The following is a 17,509-nucleotide window of genomic DNA, read 5'->3' on the forward strand; positions in this document are numbered from 1 at the left end:
ACTTCTTAAGCTGTTACCTCTTCTTGCGTATTCTTCTGGGGTGACCATTAAGTATATCCCACCATCCCCATCTAAATCTATCCAAACCTCGTTATACCACAGCAAGTTCTTTGGTTCTTTAATGGTAGTGTAATGTAGATTATCGACCACGTCCCCATACTGCCTATAGATGGCAGTCATTCTATACTGCGGTGTGGTGTATTCTCCAGTTTGTACTTGGGCATCTATCATGGTAGCCACCATTGTCTGTCGGCCCACTGTTACCATCATCATTGCTGAATTAGGCATATTATTTTCACAGCTTCTTAGTCCCAGTTGGCACACACAGAACATTAGGAGAAGAAAGACAATAATGGGAATGAGTATCTTCGCTGCTATGTTCACCCATGATGGTATCCAGCTGAACAGATTGTCGAACCACGTGTCGTTATCCGTTCCACCTTCTGCTCTCATTCTTTCTCCTAAATTATGCACTGCTGTTATCACATGTGACAGTGTCCCGTTATCAGCATCTGAAGTTGGTCCATCGCTGTGATAAGATCTAAGACATATCTGTTTTGCATCGTCATCAGGCTCAGTGCACGGAGCTCTATTTTTATGATGTTGAATCCTTCTTCAGTGTCGTTGGCCAGCTGGATGAGCTCCCAGCATGTTATCTGCAACCATTTCGCGTTTGCCCTTGCTTGAACGCCTGGTGCTAGAAATTATGCAAAGAATGTTTCTGCAGATGAGAAAAGCTTATACTGTTGTGGGATTTCAGCAAGGAGTTCTGACGATTTGGACGAAATATAATTGGATCTTTTGCTGCGTGACAACTTGGTTTTCAAGGTTTCTTCTGACAATAGTTCATATGCTGGGGGCTCCGTGATTGTCTCATCGGGCGCTGTCGATGGTTCAGCCAATCGCCCTTCTGCCGATGTGTCAGCCGATTGGCCTGCTGTCGATGTGTCAGCCGAAGGCCTTGCTGTAAACTGAACGTGGCCCTCTGGTATCACCATTAGTGCTGAGTGAAGTGTGGCTAGGGCACAAGTGCCCCTCCAGGATGCTGGGAGATGCAGGTAAGCTTGTTTGCCACAGATCCAGTATATGTCCATTAATGCAGCAGTGCCTTTTTTGATATCTGGCATTATTAAAGTCGTATTGCACTGCTGCACGGTTCCCATATTCACCTTCCCTTCTCCATGGAAGCAGAGTTTGTGCGGTATTTCCTTTTGAATCTTTATGGGTCTCTCCAAGGGTGTGACCCATGTCAGCTTGGTGCTGTGACCAAATGGGGATGCACGTTTCTTTTGCCCACTTGTATGTTTCGTCAGGCAGCCCTTGAAGCCCCTCAGCTTTGCATTTAATCATTTCATCATGCCACTTGCCGTCTGCATACCTTGTCCCTTTTATGATGAAAAATGGCTCTTGGAGGCAAATTACTCCTTGTCGTCTGCTGGTGCAAGTTTGTTCGTTTTCCAATTTTTCCATGGCGACTCTGTGTGCCTGAAATGTCTTTTTTATTCTACACAGCATCAGATGAATCAAACATTGGGCCTCAGACAAGGGTACTTCCTGTGGAATTAGCATTTTTGGGGTTCCAGTTGCATGAGGAATAAGTGAGCACATGTAGCAACTTTCATTACTTGCTTCCTTTGCTGCGGCGCTCATGTCTGAATACCATTTATTTGATTGGTCAGGGTGTCGGGGGTCCTCTATTTCATCTAACCCCAGATTATGATAAACATCGTATCTGTTTTTTCCCACCCCCCTTTTTCTCCTCCTTTTGTTTTTTAATTGGGTACCAACTCGTAAATATTGCAGCGGGAATATTCTAGACCATGCTTCATCTATGTTGTTCATGATGACGTGTGTATTCAGTAGTGGTTTCTGGTGCAGTGTGTGTGCGCATGCTTGTATTTCTGGAGTTAGTCAACCAATAGTAATGGTCATTTACATTCCATCCAAGCTCTATTTCCTTGGCCATAGTATTACTCAACAAAGGAATAGCAGTTTTGTTTACATGCAATGGTTCATAGGGGGACGTTGTCTTTATACTATTCGATTCAATGTTATAAGTGTCCTTCAAAATAGTTGTTGCTCCAGTCCATATTAGTTTAGACCCTGGTTTTGTCATTTTAGCCCCGTTCTCCCCTTTGTTCATTTCATTTGCCACGTATAAAACAACGTTATACCAAATAAAATAAAACATCATTATTGCAAATAGTATGACAGCATATTTTATAACACATTCCAAATTATTTAATCTACTGGCCCTAGTGGCATTCCTATTTCTATCTAACGTTTCAGCCTGCTCAGCCGTTTCGTCGCATTGGCTCATGTTGAACCTATGTGGGCGAGACAAATTCGTTAAGTCATCATGAAAAGAAACATATTCTTTTTCATCTCCTTGCTCAATTAGACATTTAAGAATTTCTTTTCATTTATCATAAAAATAATGAAGAAAAATAGAGAAAACAACACCATTTACATGAGAAGAAAAGAAAGAGAGAGAAAGAGAGAGAGAGAGAGAGAGAGAGAGAGAGACAAAATATGTAAAAACATTTGCGTTTCCACTATACTTTCCCTGTCTAAGTTGCAGTTTTCATCATGTCAGACTGCGTTAGCTATGGCATCCACACAGTCGGTTTCATTTTGGGGGAGTGCGACACTGTGCGCCCTTCTCACATCTGAGAGGTGCACCCTGTATTTTAACCCCTTTACTTTAACTGCAGTTGGGGTGCTGTACACCACTGTGTATGGACCATGAAATCTTGGTGAATTCCACCTTCTTACAAAACTTCTGACATAAATATGCTCCCCTGGCATTAAAGGCCCCTCTGGGATATCTGCTGCCGGCATGGAGGTGTTTGTTGCTACATCTTCAGTAAATGGCGGAGTAATTTATTTGCTATGCTGCGTACTGCACGCGTTAACTGTGCTAGGTATTCCTTAAACTCTTCCCCCAGCACTGTGGCAGCCCTGTGTGCATCAGACGCCCTCCTAACAGGAGAGAGCGGCGTGTGCATTCTTCTCCCCACCACGATTTCGTGCGGGCTTAAATGGTGACCCTTGCATGGTTGATTTCTGAGTTGGAACAGTGCTAGGGGCAGACAATATACCCAATTTATTTTCAACGTGCTGCATAACTTCGATAATTTGCTTTTGAGCAGCCCGTTGATCCTCTCCACAACTCCATTGGCCATTGGATGATAAATCAAACATAGTTTATGTTTCACCCCCAGAAGGGAGGTTACTTCCTTGAAAAGGTCATTCACAAAGTGCGTGCCGTTGTCTGAACGGATCACGTCACATATTCCCCACCGCGAGAATACTTCTCGCCAAGGAACTTGGCAGCACATTTTGCATCAGGATGGGGACAGGGGCCTGCTTCCACCCACCGTGAAAAAGGGCATACCACCACAATCAAGTATCTTGCTCCATTGCATCTTTCTCCCATATCGACGTAGTCGATATGTAGTTCTCTAAATGGACCTGTAGGGCGTGGCAAAGTGCCACGCAGAGTTCGTAATGTCATTCCTGAATTGTAAGTTTGGCATGTAGTACATTCAATCACAAATTTAGACAAGTATTCGTGCAGATTAGGAACAAACCAATCCTCTTGAATATCTGAGGCAATGTGTTGTTTTTCAACGTGAGCTGGGAAATGCAGTTGTTGGAATGCTACTTCTAATAATTCTACAGGTATCACTACCTTGCCTGTCGTTTCCTGTCTCCAAATGAGATCTGTGGCTGATTGTTTACATCCTCGTTTGCCCCACAACTCCTGCTCTTCCGGTGGGGCCCTTCTCTGGAGTTCTATCAATTTTGCTATGGGTGTGTTACTGTATGCTTCTGCTGGTTGTTCCGCTGTGGTTGTTTTTACAATGTACTCTGATGTTGGTGTCTTATTGAAGTACGAGGCTTCCTTTGCTGCCGCGTCGGCTGCCGCGTTCCCCAATGAGACGGCGTCTGTGTTATTGGTATGGGCTTGGCATTTAACCATCGCTACTACCGATGGCTCTGCTAAAGCTTCTATTAGTTCATTTAGCAATGTGGCATGTTGTACAGGGGACCCGCCTGCTCTTCTGAACCCTCTCCTTCGCCAACGTGATAGCCCTGAGTGAACTGTGGTGGTGACGTAAGCTGAGTGTAACACGCTGATTAGTGCGGTCAGTTCGGCTGCTTGTGCAGAGTAGTGTGAGGCGAGGCGCTTTTGAACAATCACTTCGTATGTGTCTTCTTCCATGCGCACTACTGCCATCCCCACCTGTTTCTCTCCTGTCTCTGAGTTTATGGATGCTGACCCGTCTATGAAATAAATTTCTCCTTCTGTAAGGACGTTTTCTCTTGCTTTCGGGAATGTCATCGCCCTCTCCCTCATACATGCTACAATCGTGTTCCTGTAAATCCTCAGTTGTGCATGGCTCTGTAATGAATGTGGCTGGGTTCACTGTCTTGCATCTAACCACATGTACATTTGGACTTGACATTATTATTTCATAAGCAGAGGCTCTCTGTGTTGTGAGAGTAGATTTTGATCTTTCCAAGATAGCAAATAATGAGTGTTCCGCATATAGCGTCACTGAACATCCCATTACGATCGTGGCACTTTTCTCAATAGCGAAGGCTGCTGCCGCGAGGGCCTGTTCGCAAGCGAAATGCCCCTGCATTACTGGGTCTAATATTCCACTGTAATACGCTAATGGTTTGTGGCCTAGCGATGTCTTTTGTGTCAATACTGCTGTCATTAATGTTCCATTGCTGTGTGAAAACAGGAAAAATTCCCTTTCATATTCTGGATTTGCAAGGACTGGGGCGTCTGAAATAAGGTCTTTTAATCGAGAGAATTGGGCAATTGTCTCCTGTGTCCATTTTGTTGGGGCTCTGTTCTTTTGTGCTTCTTTCAGTGCTTGTAGCATTGGCCGTGTGTATGCTGCGTAATCGAGGATCCATGCTCGGCAATAGTTACATATGCCAAGAAATTTCTGCATGTCCTTTACTGTTTTTGGTATGATAATGTGTCGAATGGCCGCTGCTCTGTCTGGTAGTATTCTTTTTCCGTCTTTAGACATTTGCTGGCCAAGATATATAACGTCTGCAAGGCAGTATTGTAACTTTCCTTTGTCCACCTTGTATCCCTTGGCAGCCAATACGTTAAGCAGTGTTATCGAATCTTCTCTACACTCTTCTTCTGTTTTGCTGCAGACGAGTAAATCGTCTACGTACTGTATAATGGTGCTCCCTACATCTATGTTGCCAATGTCTTCTCGTAGTACTCTGTTAAAAATGCTTGGGCTCTCGCAATACCCCTGTGGGAGTCTGCGATGTTCATATCTGCTGTTTCCTAATGTAAAAGCTGTAAGGTACTGCGACTCTGGTGCAAGTGGCACAGAGAAAAAGGCATTTTTCAGATCAATGACAGTGAAGCAAGTTGCCTCTTTTGGTATACTGTACAAAATTGATGCCGGGTTAGGCACTAAAGGGAACTCTTTTTGGATGACGTCATTGAGTGGGCGGAGGTCCTGGACCATTCTCCACGCCCCTCCTTTCGCCTTCTTAATCGGAAAAATCGCTGTGTTGCATGGGGAAGTTGATGGCACTAAGATACCTTGGCTTAGGAGTGCATTCACTGTTTTTCTAATACCTTCCTCTGCTTCTTTGGATATTGGGTATTGTTTCACTCTGGGTGGGAGGGCACCTGGTTTCAGTTTTATCTTTATGGGAGTCACCTCATGCAATAATCCCACATCGTGTGGCCCTGTGGTCCAAATTTCAGGTGCTACCCTGGCCATGTCTTCCTCAAATATTGTCGGTGGGGCCTTTATGTTAGCCATGAGTGGGTTGTGTATTTCTCTGTATTGGATCATAATGTCACATGGTATGCTTATTTCCATTATTATTTCTCCATCCCCTTCGTAATCAGTAAACAATTCTTCATCAGTTATATCTTTTAGCATTATGTTTGGCTCTATTCATAGCACACTTCTCCACTCACGTTTGTTGGAAACTTGAACTGCCTCAATGTCTATAGATATAATTGTGCCTGGCACTACATCTGTTGGTGTGATTGGGCGGAATATGAAGTCTGATGGTATTCTCCACTCTTTTTGTGTTATTTCAGGCACTACTCGGGCTAATACCTGTATTCCATAGACAAACATGTCCATGTCAATGGGGATCCCTCTTACTGCAACTTCCTTTGTGATCGTGCTTATTATCAAGAGTGCTCGTACTGGGCATACCCCTGGCGTCGAGCATACTATTCCTCTTTCAGTAAAGGCTATGGTCATGTTTAACTTACTGAGCAAGTCGCGTCCCATCAAATTGATTGGCGCGTCTTCATAATACAATAAGGGTGTGCGCACGGTTTTTCCCCCTACTGTTACATCAAGATCTTTTGTATAAGGAACTTTTAAAATAGCCCCAGAGAACCCCTGCATCTCCAAATTTCTTCCCGAGAGCTGAAACCGCCCTTCTGTGAGGCATGATTTTTCTGCTCCAGAGTCTACCATAAAGATAAACTGCTTGTTTCCTATCTCTGCCGCCACTAGTGGTTCCTCATTTGCACTTTGTGCGGTGGATAGGACTGGACATGCAAGTGCTCCCTGTGGCCTGTCCAAGTCTTGGTATATTTGCTGACCTGGCACTGAAAAAACGTTGTCACCCACGACCGTTACGCCACGGAATGGTGCAGGGGCACCGTTTGCGGCCGCTGCAAAAGGGTTATTGTTTATGTTCCCTACTGGGTTTTGTCTCGCCATGGGCTGTAGTGCGTTTTGCTGTTGTGGCTGCTGTTGTTGCTGCTGTTGTGGGGCTGGCTGTCTTTGTTGCATTTGTCGGTCATAGCAGTACTGATCTTGTTGTCCCCCCTCCCTATTGGAGCTCCATAAGGGCTACCTGGGTGTGGGCAGCCCCACCCCTGTTCATTGTTCATGGGATGCTGCTGCTGCCCTTGAAAATACCATGATGGTCGCATTCTACAATCTCGTGAATAATGTCCCCATCTTCCACAATTCCAACACAACCCTTGTTGTCCTCCCCTTGGTCCTTGCCCACCATACCCTCTGTTTTCCATTCCTCCGTATCCTCCTCTCTGCCCGCCGTACCCACCTCTTCCTTGGGCCGGCCTGTTCTGCCACTGCGATCCTTGGCATGACTGTTCCTCTCCGTTCCACTGTCCTTGGTTCTCTCCAACCCACTGCGCTGCTATCCCAACGGGCCTTCCTCCCGCGTCTTCCTCTCCTTCGTTTCCTCTGTATGCTGTTGTACTGGCAGTAATGGCGGTGACCTTCACTAATTTCGTCTGTACTCATTTTGCTTCGTCGGCCAGCCTCTTTTGCATGACCTCCTTTTCCTTCTCTTTAATCCTCCTCCAGTGGTGTACAATTATGCTCTGAATTTCAGGCCACCCTTTGGCTTCGATCCCAGCTATTTTGTCCAAGGCCTCCTGCACCTTTTTCGGCAACCCCTTTTTAATGATAAAATAGAATAAAGCTGTTGATTGATTCCATGCTGTACCAGTTTCGCTTCTCCATAAGTCTTGCACTCGCAAAATGAATTGCGCAGGATCCTCGTTCTCCTCCGTCGTGCACTGCATCACTGCATGTAAATCTGGAACGTCTGGAAATGCACGCCGCAATGCATCCCACACTTGTGCTCGAACATTGTTGAATGGTGATCCATCGTGTCGATCACAGCTCATTGTTACTCCCGGGAATCCTGCTCTTTCCCAGATTGTGTCTGCTTGGTCCCCGATTGCTGATACTAACACGCCTGTCGTGTTCTTCTCAAATACATGTATCCACTTACCTGCCCCTCCCGTCAGCGGGGGAAGGAGTTTTAACAGGTTGGTTTTGTCCATTTGGGCCCACGGGATATAGTTTGGCCTACCTGCTCCTTTATGTATTAGTGGCATTTGTAGTTTCCGTTTCTTTTCCGTTTTGCTCATCCTCCCTTTTTTCGTTTTACTTACCAGTATGTTTCCTGTCCTCACTGTTCGTTGTCTTAATCTACCTTGCCATAATGGTGGCGATAGTGTGTCTGGGTAACGGCAGTTTGGCAGTGGGGAACCCTCTGCGGCAGCTGCCTCTTCGTAGTCATCTAAATCGTCCCATATTTCTTCTATTTCCGACTCTAGCTCGTTGTTCTCCTCCCAGTTTTCTTTGGGTTCACTTCCTTGTCCTTCACCTTGATCTCCACTTTGTTGACTCTCCGGTGTGTTTGGGCGTATAATTCCCCCTGGTTTGTTATTCAATTGGAACAGGAACTGTCCTGACTGCCACTCTTGTTCTTGCCTCTGCTGTGATGACGTCCCTTGTGATGCTATAGATTGCCCCGATACCGAGGCTGCTGGGGTTGCATTGCTTGCTGCCCCTATCGGGGGGGTGAGATCTGCCAGTGACAGCGGGGGTACCTCCCCTCCCCCAGGCAGCATTTGCCCTTTGTCACATAAAGCTCTTAACCGTGTTATTTCCATTTGTGCGTGTGCTAACTGACAGTTCAAATCACCTGTTAAACATGCTATATCCACAGGAGGCGCGCTCGTGGGGCCGTACAGGCCTCCTTTGTCATATGGTGGAGGTTCGGGGGCATTTGCCCCGCCCTGGGCAGTGGCAGTGGGTGGTATATACAGGGGTTCACTAAACCCTACCGCTGGCCTAATCATTAAGGGATAGATTTTTATTACTTAGTTTTCGGTTGTAGTTGTTGAGCACTCCCCTTTTGGTGTCCCGCCTACTTCTTCAGGGTTTTTCTGCTTTTCTTTCATTCGGCTTGTACCTACCTCTGCCGTGGGGGCAACTTCCTCAAACATTCGCCATAAATCTAACACTTCTCTCCGGTTCTGTAACTGTTTCCCTTTGTATCGTGCTAGCAAATGTGTTGATACTAGGTCCAACACTCTTTTGTCAAATGATCCTCCTTCTGGCCAAATTGGTGTAACCCCGTCTCCTTTCATCTCAGTGATCCACTGATCGTGATAGTACTGTATGCTGTCGCTATATAGTGGAAGGTGCTGGCAAATATGTGCTAGTGGTGTTACTCCCCCCATGGCGATGTGTCTTTTCCTTTCTTGTGTGTTCTGGTACCCTTGAATCTCTTCCCACCTCTCACTTCGTATGTCAGTTACAATATGTGGAAATAATATGTTCTTTATCAATGCTCACAATTACCATATGTTGCATTAGCTTTCTGAAAGGTGTTACCTGGTCACCTCTCACAATTTATTTCTTTGCTTTATCTTATATCAATCACAAATGACTTGTACTGAAATATTTTAGCATGTTTCAATAAGACATATACACAAAAGCAGACCGACAAACATATAATCATGCAACATACACATGCACTGCCTGCGCGCTTTTGTTCTTTCCCTATACCCGTTACTATGCCTAGTTTTTCTTCTTTCCTATCCTATCTATTATTTCACATTCACTCCCCACACCTTTCACCTTTATTATATCTCAAGACTTCTTACCTTCACGGAAAAAGAATATTCTAAAAAACTACTCTGTCTACTCGAGACCCCTACTATTTTCTCTTTATCTCTATTCTGCACTTGGTCGGGACAAATGCTATGCGGCGCTGCCTTCTACCCCGTACGGGCTAGGATACCACTTCTCTTCTTCTCACTTCTTACAACACCTAATGGCCATATAAAGGATAGGTCAGAAAAGCCTCACCGTCACTCACGCAGACCCTATTCTTAACTACCTTCCCTTTGTTGCTCGTTCCCTTCTTCCCGTATTTCCCCTTACCTTCCTTTGGGGTCTTTGCAACCGGGGCTCCAGGTGTTCAGTCAGGTACTCCGGGGGTCGCCGCTCACGGCTGGCTCTTGCTCAGGTCCGTCCTCCAACCAAGCCGTGGCCTGCATTGGCGAGCAGCTTTTTCGATCGGGTATTCGTCAACCGGGAACCCTTGACCCTTTCTTCTTGGTGTGCACAGTCTGGTCAACCGCGGAGGCGATGGTTCTGCTGGGGGGCGCCCTGGATCTCGCTGCCGGGTGCAGGCCTCAAGGCACCTCTCTAAATCACGTTGCGGGGGTCACCAAAAATGTAGGTGCCCTTCCCCGGCTTACTACGTGTGAGAGAAAATAAAATAAGCAACCCCTTGTCGGGGAAGAAGGCACCGAGACCCGGCTGCAAGAGTTCAAAGGATGGTTTATTTCTCCAGCTAGGAAATAACCCAAAAAACTCCCTACCACATTTACATCAGTGCTAGTATATATATTAATTAAAGTAACTCTAACAAAAAATGCTAAATGGACCCGATTGGCCAGGCGGTGTGATGCTGTAGGTGTGGGTGGCATCTCTTCCTTCTGGTTGGCTGAGTGGCTAACGAGATGACGGACGTCAAATATCTTGTGCTCCATGAAGGTCAGGGTCCGGTCACTGTGGTCACTACCTAAGCTAATATGTTACATCCGAAAAACACTAAATAACAAATTATCTAAAACATTTTATGCTACTTTTCATATTTCTACACAAGTTACACACAACAATTATTGTCAGTACAATTGGGTCATTTGTGGCTTTAATTGGTGGCCTTGACCTTATTGTGCATGTAAAAGAATCAAGCTGAGTTTCACATATCTGCTAGGTTTCAAACTCATTAGTACAAGTAAAAACATATATAGTAGTAGAAATGCTTAAGGTTAGAAGTGGGTGTGTTGGGTGGGTTTCGCAGCACAGGCGAGGGTCTAGCACTTGAAAGAAATACCTTACAGGGAGGGCAGGGTCACGATGACAATAAATTGTTCTAAAATGGGGGTGGGTGGCTGGCACGTTTATGGGGATGAATCGAGCAGAAAGTGCTTAGCTCATTCTGGTTCACATGCCGGTTCACAGGCGAGCAGTGATCTTAGAGGAAGAAAACTGTAGCATATTGATTGTTGCAACTTTCTCCAGCTTCAGCTTTCCTTCGCAGGGGGAGTGCAAGGGTGGGGGCCAGCCAGCTGCCTGCGTGCCTTGTGTTTGTGTGTCTCTGTCCTTGGCTGCTGCGGTGGAAGGGGAGCTGAGCATTGCTGTACTATCGCAGTGAGGCCTGTTTACCCAAGATGGAGTCGAAAGGGGGCACAAAAGATGGATGCCCCGTGTCCTGCTCAGTAGTCCCATCTATGTAACAGTCAACCGTGGTTAACCTTACATAAAGGCAAGGGGCAATCCCACTACCGGAGGCACGTGGTCCAAGCCTTGTACTGAGGAGCGTACGATGCGAGGGGGCCCGAGGACCCCTCGCTCCCATACAACCGCCACACTTAGAATGAGCCCTGTTGTCATTCATGAAAGTCCTTCTCCTTCACAATAATTTGTTAAAGTGATTCTCCTTCATAGCAGTCCTTCTCTTTTTTTATAGTCCTTTTAATTCATTAGTCCATCACAATCCTTCTCTTTAATCGCAGTTTTTTATCACAGCCCTGCTCCTTCATCACAGTACTTCCTCTTTGTCACAGTCCTTCCATTTATTACAGTCCTTTACTTCGACACATTCTTTAGTCAAAGTATTTCTCCTTTGTCACTATCATACTCCTTCATCATAGTCCTTATTCTTTATCAGTCCTTTATCAACCCCTCCTTCACCACAGTCCTTCCTCTCAACCAGTCATTCTCTGTCATCGCAGTAATTCCCCTTCATTACAGTCCCTCTCCTGTGTCAGAGTCTTTCTACTTCATCACAGTCTTTATCTTTGTAGAAGTCCTTTGTCCTAATGAGACTACCTCAAGCACTGTTTCTCAATCATTCACAGTTTCTCACTCGCTGCTCCCCTATCAATTCACCTATCTTTTCTCACTCTGTGTGTACTTATTTTTCTTTCTCTGTCTTTCCTGCTCTCTCTGTCTTTCCGTCCCTCTCTCTGTCTTCTTTTTCTCCCCCCCTCTCTCTCTCTCTCTCTCTCTCTCTCTCTCTTTCTATCTCTCTATCTTGTTTCTCTGATACTTGCTGTCTCCTTACCTTTCTCTCACAGGAGAATGTGGTGCTGGCCAGGGGTACGTACTGCAAGAGAAGGCTAATAAAGAATGTGGAGAGTTTGTAGGGGGCTGGACGTGAAAAGCATAAAATGTGATTTTTGAGACTTTTCCTATGTTTGCTGAAACAACCCCATAAGCCTGCATTTGGATCTGCTTGTGATACTTTTACATGTTGTAACTGGGAGCCTTGCTTGGATGTAGGGTTTGCGGAATGCATACAACTCAAGCTCTGTTATTAAGCATGAAAACTGCAGTCAAATACTGAGCAGAGAAGCTGCTTCAGGTTCCCTGGGGTAAATGGTAAGGCATGAATGCACCTCCCTGGTAAAGAGTTTTATGGATTCATCTAAAATGAACTTTGTTGTTGAATGCTCCCCAAATGTTTCAAAGCTAACAGGCATATGGCCGGTTTAGTGACCTGGGTAATTGATACTTGGAAGTATGTATTAATATTTTTGTTGATGATGCCATGGGCCTTTGGAGCAGGCTGGGTAAGCTTTAATCAGCCATCAGAGGCTAGCAGATCACCTAATGATAGTCATGTGTGAACCTGCCTTTTAGCTGGCATGTGTTTTGAGCTGGGCCCTTTATTTATGGGGGCAACACAAGTTGATACCTTTAAATGTAAAATGCAAGCAACAACTCCAAAAACAAAACTATGGGCTTTGCCAATTCTTGTTTTAAAGAAAGGACTTCCTTAAGATACATCTGATGGCCCTTAATTCCCCTTTTTTCAGAGGGGAAGTTAGGCACAAAGCACACGGCTTGGCGCCACACAATGTCTATTCCGCATCCATGCGGAAGCATCTTCTCTTGAGCCTCTGCGTGACTGTGGCTCATAATTAATCTGAATCAATAATTAACTTCGCCTACTCTACTGGACTTCAAACTGTTAGATCACCTTACCCTCCTTGGCTCAGGCATTCAAGTCTTCCATGTATGATGCGTGCACCTCTTATCCCCTTCTCTCTACCCCACTACATGCACCGTCCCCTACAAGGAGAGACAATATGGCAGCCAGCTGTGGTTTACCATAGCCCTCTTTGGTCAGCAACAAACTCCCTTTAGATCCCATTTACTTCTGCATTTCCTCACCACAGGCCTGGCATTATACCATACTGAAAATGAGGCACTCTGCTTAGGCAGTGAGGAGTTCTGGGTTTCAGGGAAAATCGACCCCTAGGGCTACCCTAGATGGTTTCTCCAGTCTTCCCGCGGCTTCTATAATTCCGGCAACTTATCCTGTTTAAACAAGCCCTATCCTCCTGTGATAGAGAGGGATGTGGTGTGCAGACTTAGCATAGGAGCGCATAAAGATGGTTGATCTTGGACACCAGCAGGCTGTGTTACTCCAATGAAATAAACAAGACAAGCACAACAAGTGAGACTATAAGATCACTATACATCCTATGCCTACAGCTCCCTCTAGCAGTGACAACAGGCAAAGCTATGTGCATTGGACCACTGCAACTGTAAATCTAAGGCAGCAGCTACTAGTGGTGACAACAGGCGAAGCTACTGCGTCAAACAAACATACAGGGACAAACATACATCTGGTCTTTAATTATATTGTTAGATGTAGTGTTAGACTCAAAGACATTTTGGTCCTTGACGCGTACCAGATATGCCAGATAATAGCAATGCTGGGCACTAAGTGGAGACCATAGATAAAGGCTTTTGCATGTTTGCGTGGCAAGCGAGTATCACCAGAAGCACTAGAAGGCGGGTGGGACAATCCACGGACAGTCATGAAATTCAGAGAAATGCGTTGTAAGGAGTCAGTGGTTAGGGCTCCGGTGACTAAAAGGAACGCATCAATCTGACATGGAGGTTCTGTGGCGCTCAGGGATGGTCAGGGTGGAGGTCAGTAGCGTCTTCATTCTGAGAATGAAGGATTATTATTATTGTTTTAAGGATTCAGAACAACTCTTACCTCTGCCCTCACCCGTGCATGTTTTCACATGGATTCTGAGGGCGAGTAGAGGGGAATTACAGAAGAAGAGACATTACCAATCAAAAAAAGAAAAAACCTTTTGCGCACTAAACCTGTGGGCTGCAAGGATAGTTCAAGCCGACAGCCGGTACTGAGAGAACTATTTGCCTTTAACGTATTTTCAGTACATGGATTTAGAATAAAAGTACTTTGCGTAACCAAAAACGCACTCTAATTTCATTCTTTTTACAGAAAAGCACCACATTGATGGAACCAAAGAAATTATATTTCCAGATCGGACGGTGAAACATTTATACGAAGATGGACATGAGGAGACCACCTTTCCAGACGGCACTGTGGTAAAAGTCGAAAAGTGAGTCTGCACTCAATCCGACCTGTGTTTGTCTTGTCTACTCTACAGGATTTTCTGCAGATGCGTTATGCGTGTGTGCGTGCGCGCAGGGTAGTTCAGGGCAGGAAAAGGGCCGGAACAGGACGTAGCGGGGCTCCGGCGCTCTGCTCCAGCCAGACATTTCTTGCCATCCTGTCCCCAGGGGCATGCTCACACACTCACGCCCACGCTACAACGAGCAGGCCAGTAGACAATGCAGCACTGCTTAGTCTTCTGAAAGGGTCTGCTCGAGATGAAGCGTGGGCTGTTTGTGCATGTGACAACTCGGCTTCAGAACAGCATACTCCCAGCAAGATCTGTTCTGAAGTGAGTTATCAACATGCACGAGCAACCCACGTTTCAAAAGATAGACACTTTTAGTAGACTCGAATGGGTACAGAAACAGCCTGACATACTATTTGTAGCTGTCTATCCTGGTATAAATGTCCTGCACATTTTATTTCGTAGGGTGAGTAGTATGGCCGATGAAAACTGCAGAGCCCAACTTCCATTATTCAATTTTTTTTTTTACTGGAGCACAATAAGATATGTTTCAAATTAAAAATTCTAGATATACCTATGTTCCCATAATGATCTTTGCTATCATGAAAATCGCCAGGACTGAGTTCTATGAAGAAATGGGCCTCATTACGGGTCGGGTGGTCCAGAAATAACAGTGGTGGCAAACCCGCTGCCACTGTTATTTCCGGACAGCCCGATCTCGAGTCCTGCAGGCGGGAGGTGGCGTTCCCCCCAGGTCTGACCTGGCGGGTTGAACACCGCCCGCCTGCAGGCGGATGTGGAAACACCGGCACCATCACAAGATTTACCAAATTCCGCCTCTGGAATTCCCGGGACACCAGGGTCGTAATGCCCTGGTAATTCCGGGAGTCACGGAGGCAGAATGGTTATACGAGTCTGGCGGTAACCGAGCCGGAAAAAACTGGCTGGTTGCCACCAGACTCGTAATGAGGCCCACTGTATTGCATAGCCTGGTACCACGCTCCTCGGCTCGCTCCTCGGCCCGCCCCTTCCTCAAGGCCTCGTCCCTCCAAGGATTAAAAGGATCCCCCATTAAATGTTTGACATTTACAGCACTGGGCTAGTTGGTATCATGAACAGTTGCAAAGAATCGCATCAATTTCAAGTGCTGAGGTCTGAAGGCGGTACAATTAAAAACAGGTGATGTTTGGAATACTGCCTATTTTCACTTTTCACCCCATTTTGCCTTGGCATTGTATACAAAATAATATACTGTGAAAAGTGTAATGGTGGGTCTGGATTGTTGTGCTAGCCAAAGTAATCATCAGTGGAGTAGACATTGAAAAAATAAAGAATTTTAATAATGAATTGTTGTCAATTTTTCTTGACAGTCAAACAATTCAGAAAAATGTACAACAATGAATTATTAATATTCTCTATTTTTTCAATTTACTTATGTCTACACCACGGATGATTACTTGGGCTAGTGCAACAATCCAGAGCCACCATTACACTTTCCTTGCTTGCCTTTGGGGTTGGGAGTAGAGCTTCAGGGTTGTGGATGTGCAGCAAGCCGGACCGTAAATTAGGACGTTGAGCGCACTACTAGTCGGATCTACTCAAGCAAAAAAATATACTGCATGCTATATTTTCAAATAAGTTAAATACTGCGTGGTCATTGGTTCTCATCCCACCATACAAATCTCATATTTTACTGTGGCCAAAAGGTGGAAATAACATGTTTTTATTGTTTTTGGTTTATAGCAAACCTTTCCCAAGTATAAACAAAGACACAACAAATGCATTCTAAAAACCGAATCACATATTAAAAAAAAATAGTAAAAACAGGATCCATGTATCCAAAAAACCTAAATCCTATAAATCTCCTAATGACCACAAAGCAGTATGTGCCTCAATTTCCCTGAAGAATTTTTGAATGAACCATAGAGCAATTGTTAAAGATGTTTACCTTCCACTTAAAATACGCTTCCAAAAAGCTTTTGATTGGATGCTCGAAATATTTTCTACAAAGCTGCCAAAGTAGGCTTCTTTCAGTAGGTGGAAATTGCAACATTCTGTCAATAGGTGCTCAAGAGTCTCTGTTTTGTATCGCTTTGCACGCAGCCTGCTTCTACTTTGTATATTACTCAACTTTTGTCCAATACTCAAGATCTTCTTTTGCTGGCCACCACAGACTTGAAAAGGGGTCTCCGTAAGGAGCCCCGCCTTCCATCTCTGTGGCGGCCATCTTTGAACAGTATTTTCTATGAATGAACAGGACACTTCTTGGGCCATTAACTCTGGCTGCCGGGCCATTACCCCCTGGTATAACACATGGAACGGTTACTAACGCCATATTAATGATCTCCAGTAGACCCGTACAATAAGAGAGACAACTATTTAAAGCTTTACATGAGCCTTCAGACGTCAGTCTGCACAAATCACAAAAGAGGGAGGATATTGGGGGATCTAATAGTTTGGCATATAGAGCTTGTCTTCTCCAGTCCACTATAGCCTGCATGCATGGTTAGCGCAGCTCATAGCGCATGATTACAATTGGTACTCCTGTTGGCAAGTGCAGACACTGGCGCCACAGCTTCGCCTCTACTTTAAACTAGAGGACATCAACCCCCTTTAATTGAGCCCCATATAACAGGACCAGTATGACTTTTGCCTTGTAATATTTCAAGAAAAGCATTAAGAGAAACCTTCCATATTTCCTGTTTAGAATTTTCACTTGCACAGCGCAGACAAGTATTAAAGTGCACATGTCTCTCAATTCGACAACACTATTGTGCCTCTGCTTAATTCAGAATCCTAGATATTTCCAGTTGGAGACCACCTCTAGTCGCACATTGCCAACGTGCCATCGAAACTTTAGTTTTATATTTCTGGCAGGTAAAAATATTAGGATCTTAAACTTATCCAGATTTATCTCTAAGTCTAGTGCCTTTGTGTAGTTTGTTATTGAGTCAATGGAGCACTACAGTCCGATAGCGGTCTGATTCAATGGGTCGAATCATCGGCATATGCAAGATAGTGTACCGCCAATGAACCTAGCCAGGGTGGAAAGGCGCTAGCCCTATTCAAGTGCTGCTCCACATCTGCCATGTTCAGATTGAACCAAAAGGTGATAGAATGCATCCCTGTCAAAGTCCCTGAAAACTGGGAACAGGATCCGTCAGAGCACCCTCCCTGTCCAATCTCATCTGTACCCTCATGCCTTGATTCAAGCTCAAAAGCATGTTGTCATGA

At 45.1% G+C, this 17,509-nt stretch overlaps 1 protein-coding gene across 2 annotated transcripts in view; it reads left to right on the forward strand.

Moving 5' to 3' along the window:
- The window catches only part of LOC138467662 (centromere protein J-like), a 714,848-nt gene that overhangs the window by 676,183 nt on the left and 21,156 nt on the right, over positions 1 to 17,509 (forward strand). For both annotated transcript variants that reach the window (XM_069607842.1, XM_069607843.1), the window contains one exon: positions 14,134 to 14,254. In XM_069607842.1, the coding sequence (XP_069463943.1) occupies positions 14,134 to 14,254 (121 nt within the window). The remainder of the gene's footprint in view (positions 1 to 14,133; positions 14,255 to 17,509) is intronic.

This window comes from Ambystoma mexicanum, chromosome 4q (assembly GCF_040938575.1).
Source record: "Ambystoma mexicanum isolate Mex_15411 chromosome 4q, UKY_AmexF1_1, whole genome shotgun sequence".
NCBI classification, from domain to species: domain Eukaryota; kingdom Metazoa; phylum Chordata; class Amphibia; order Caudata; family Ambystomatidae; genus Ambystoma; species Ambystoma mexicanum.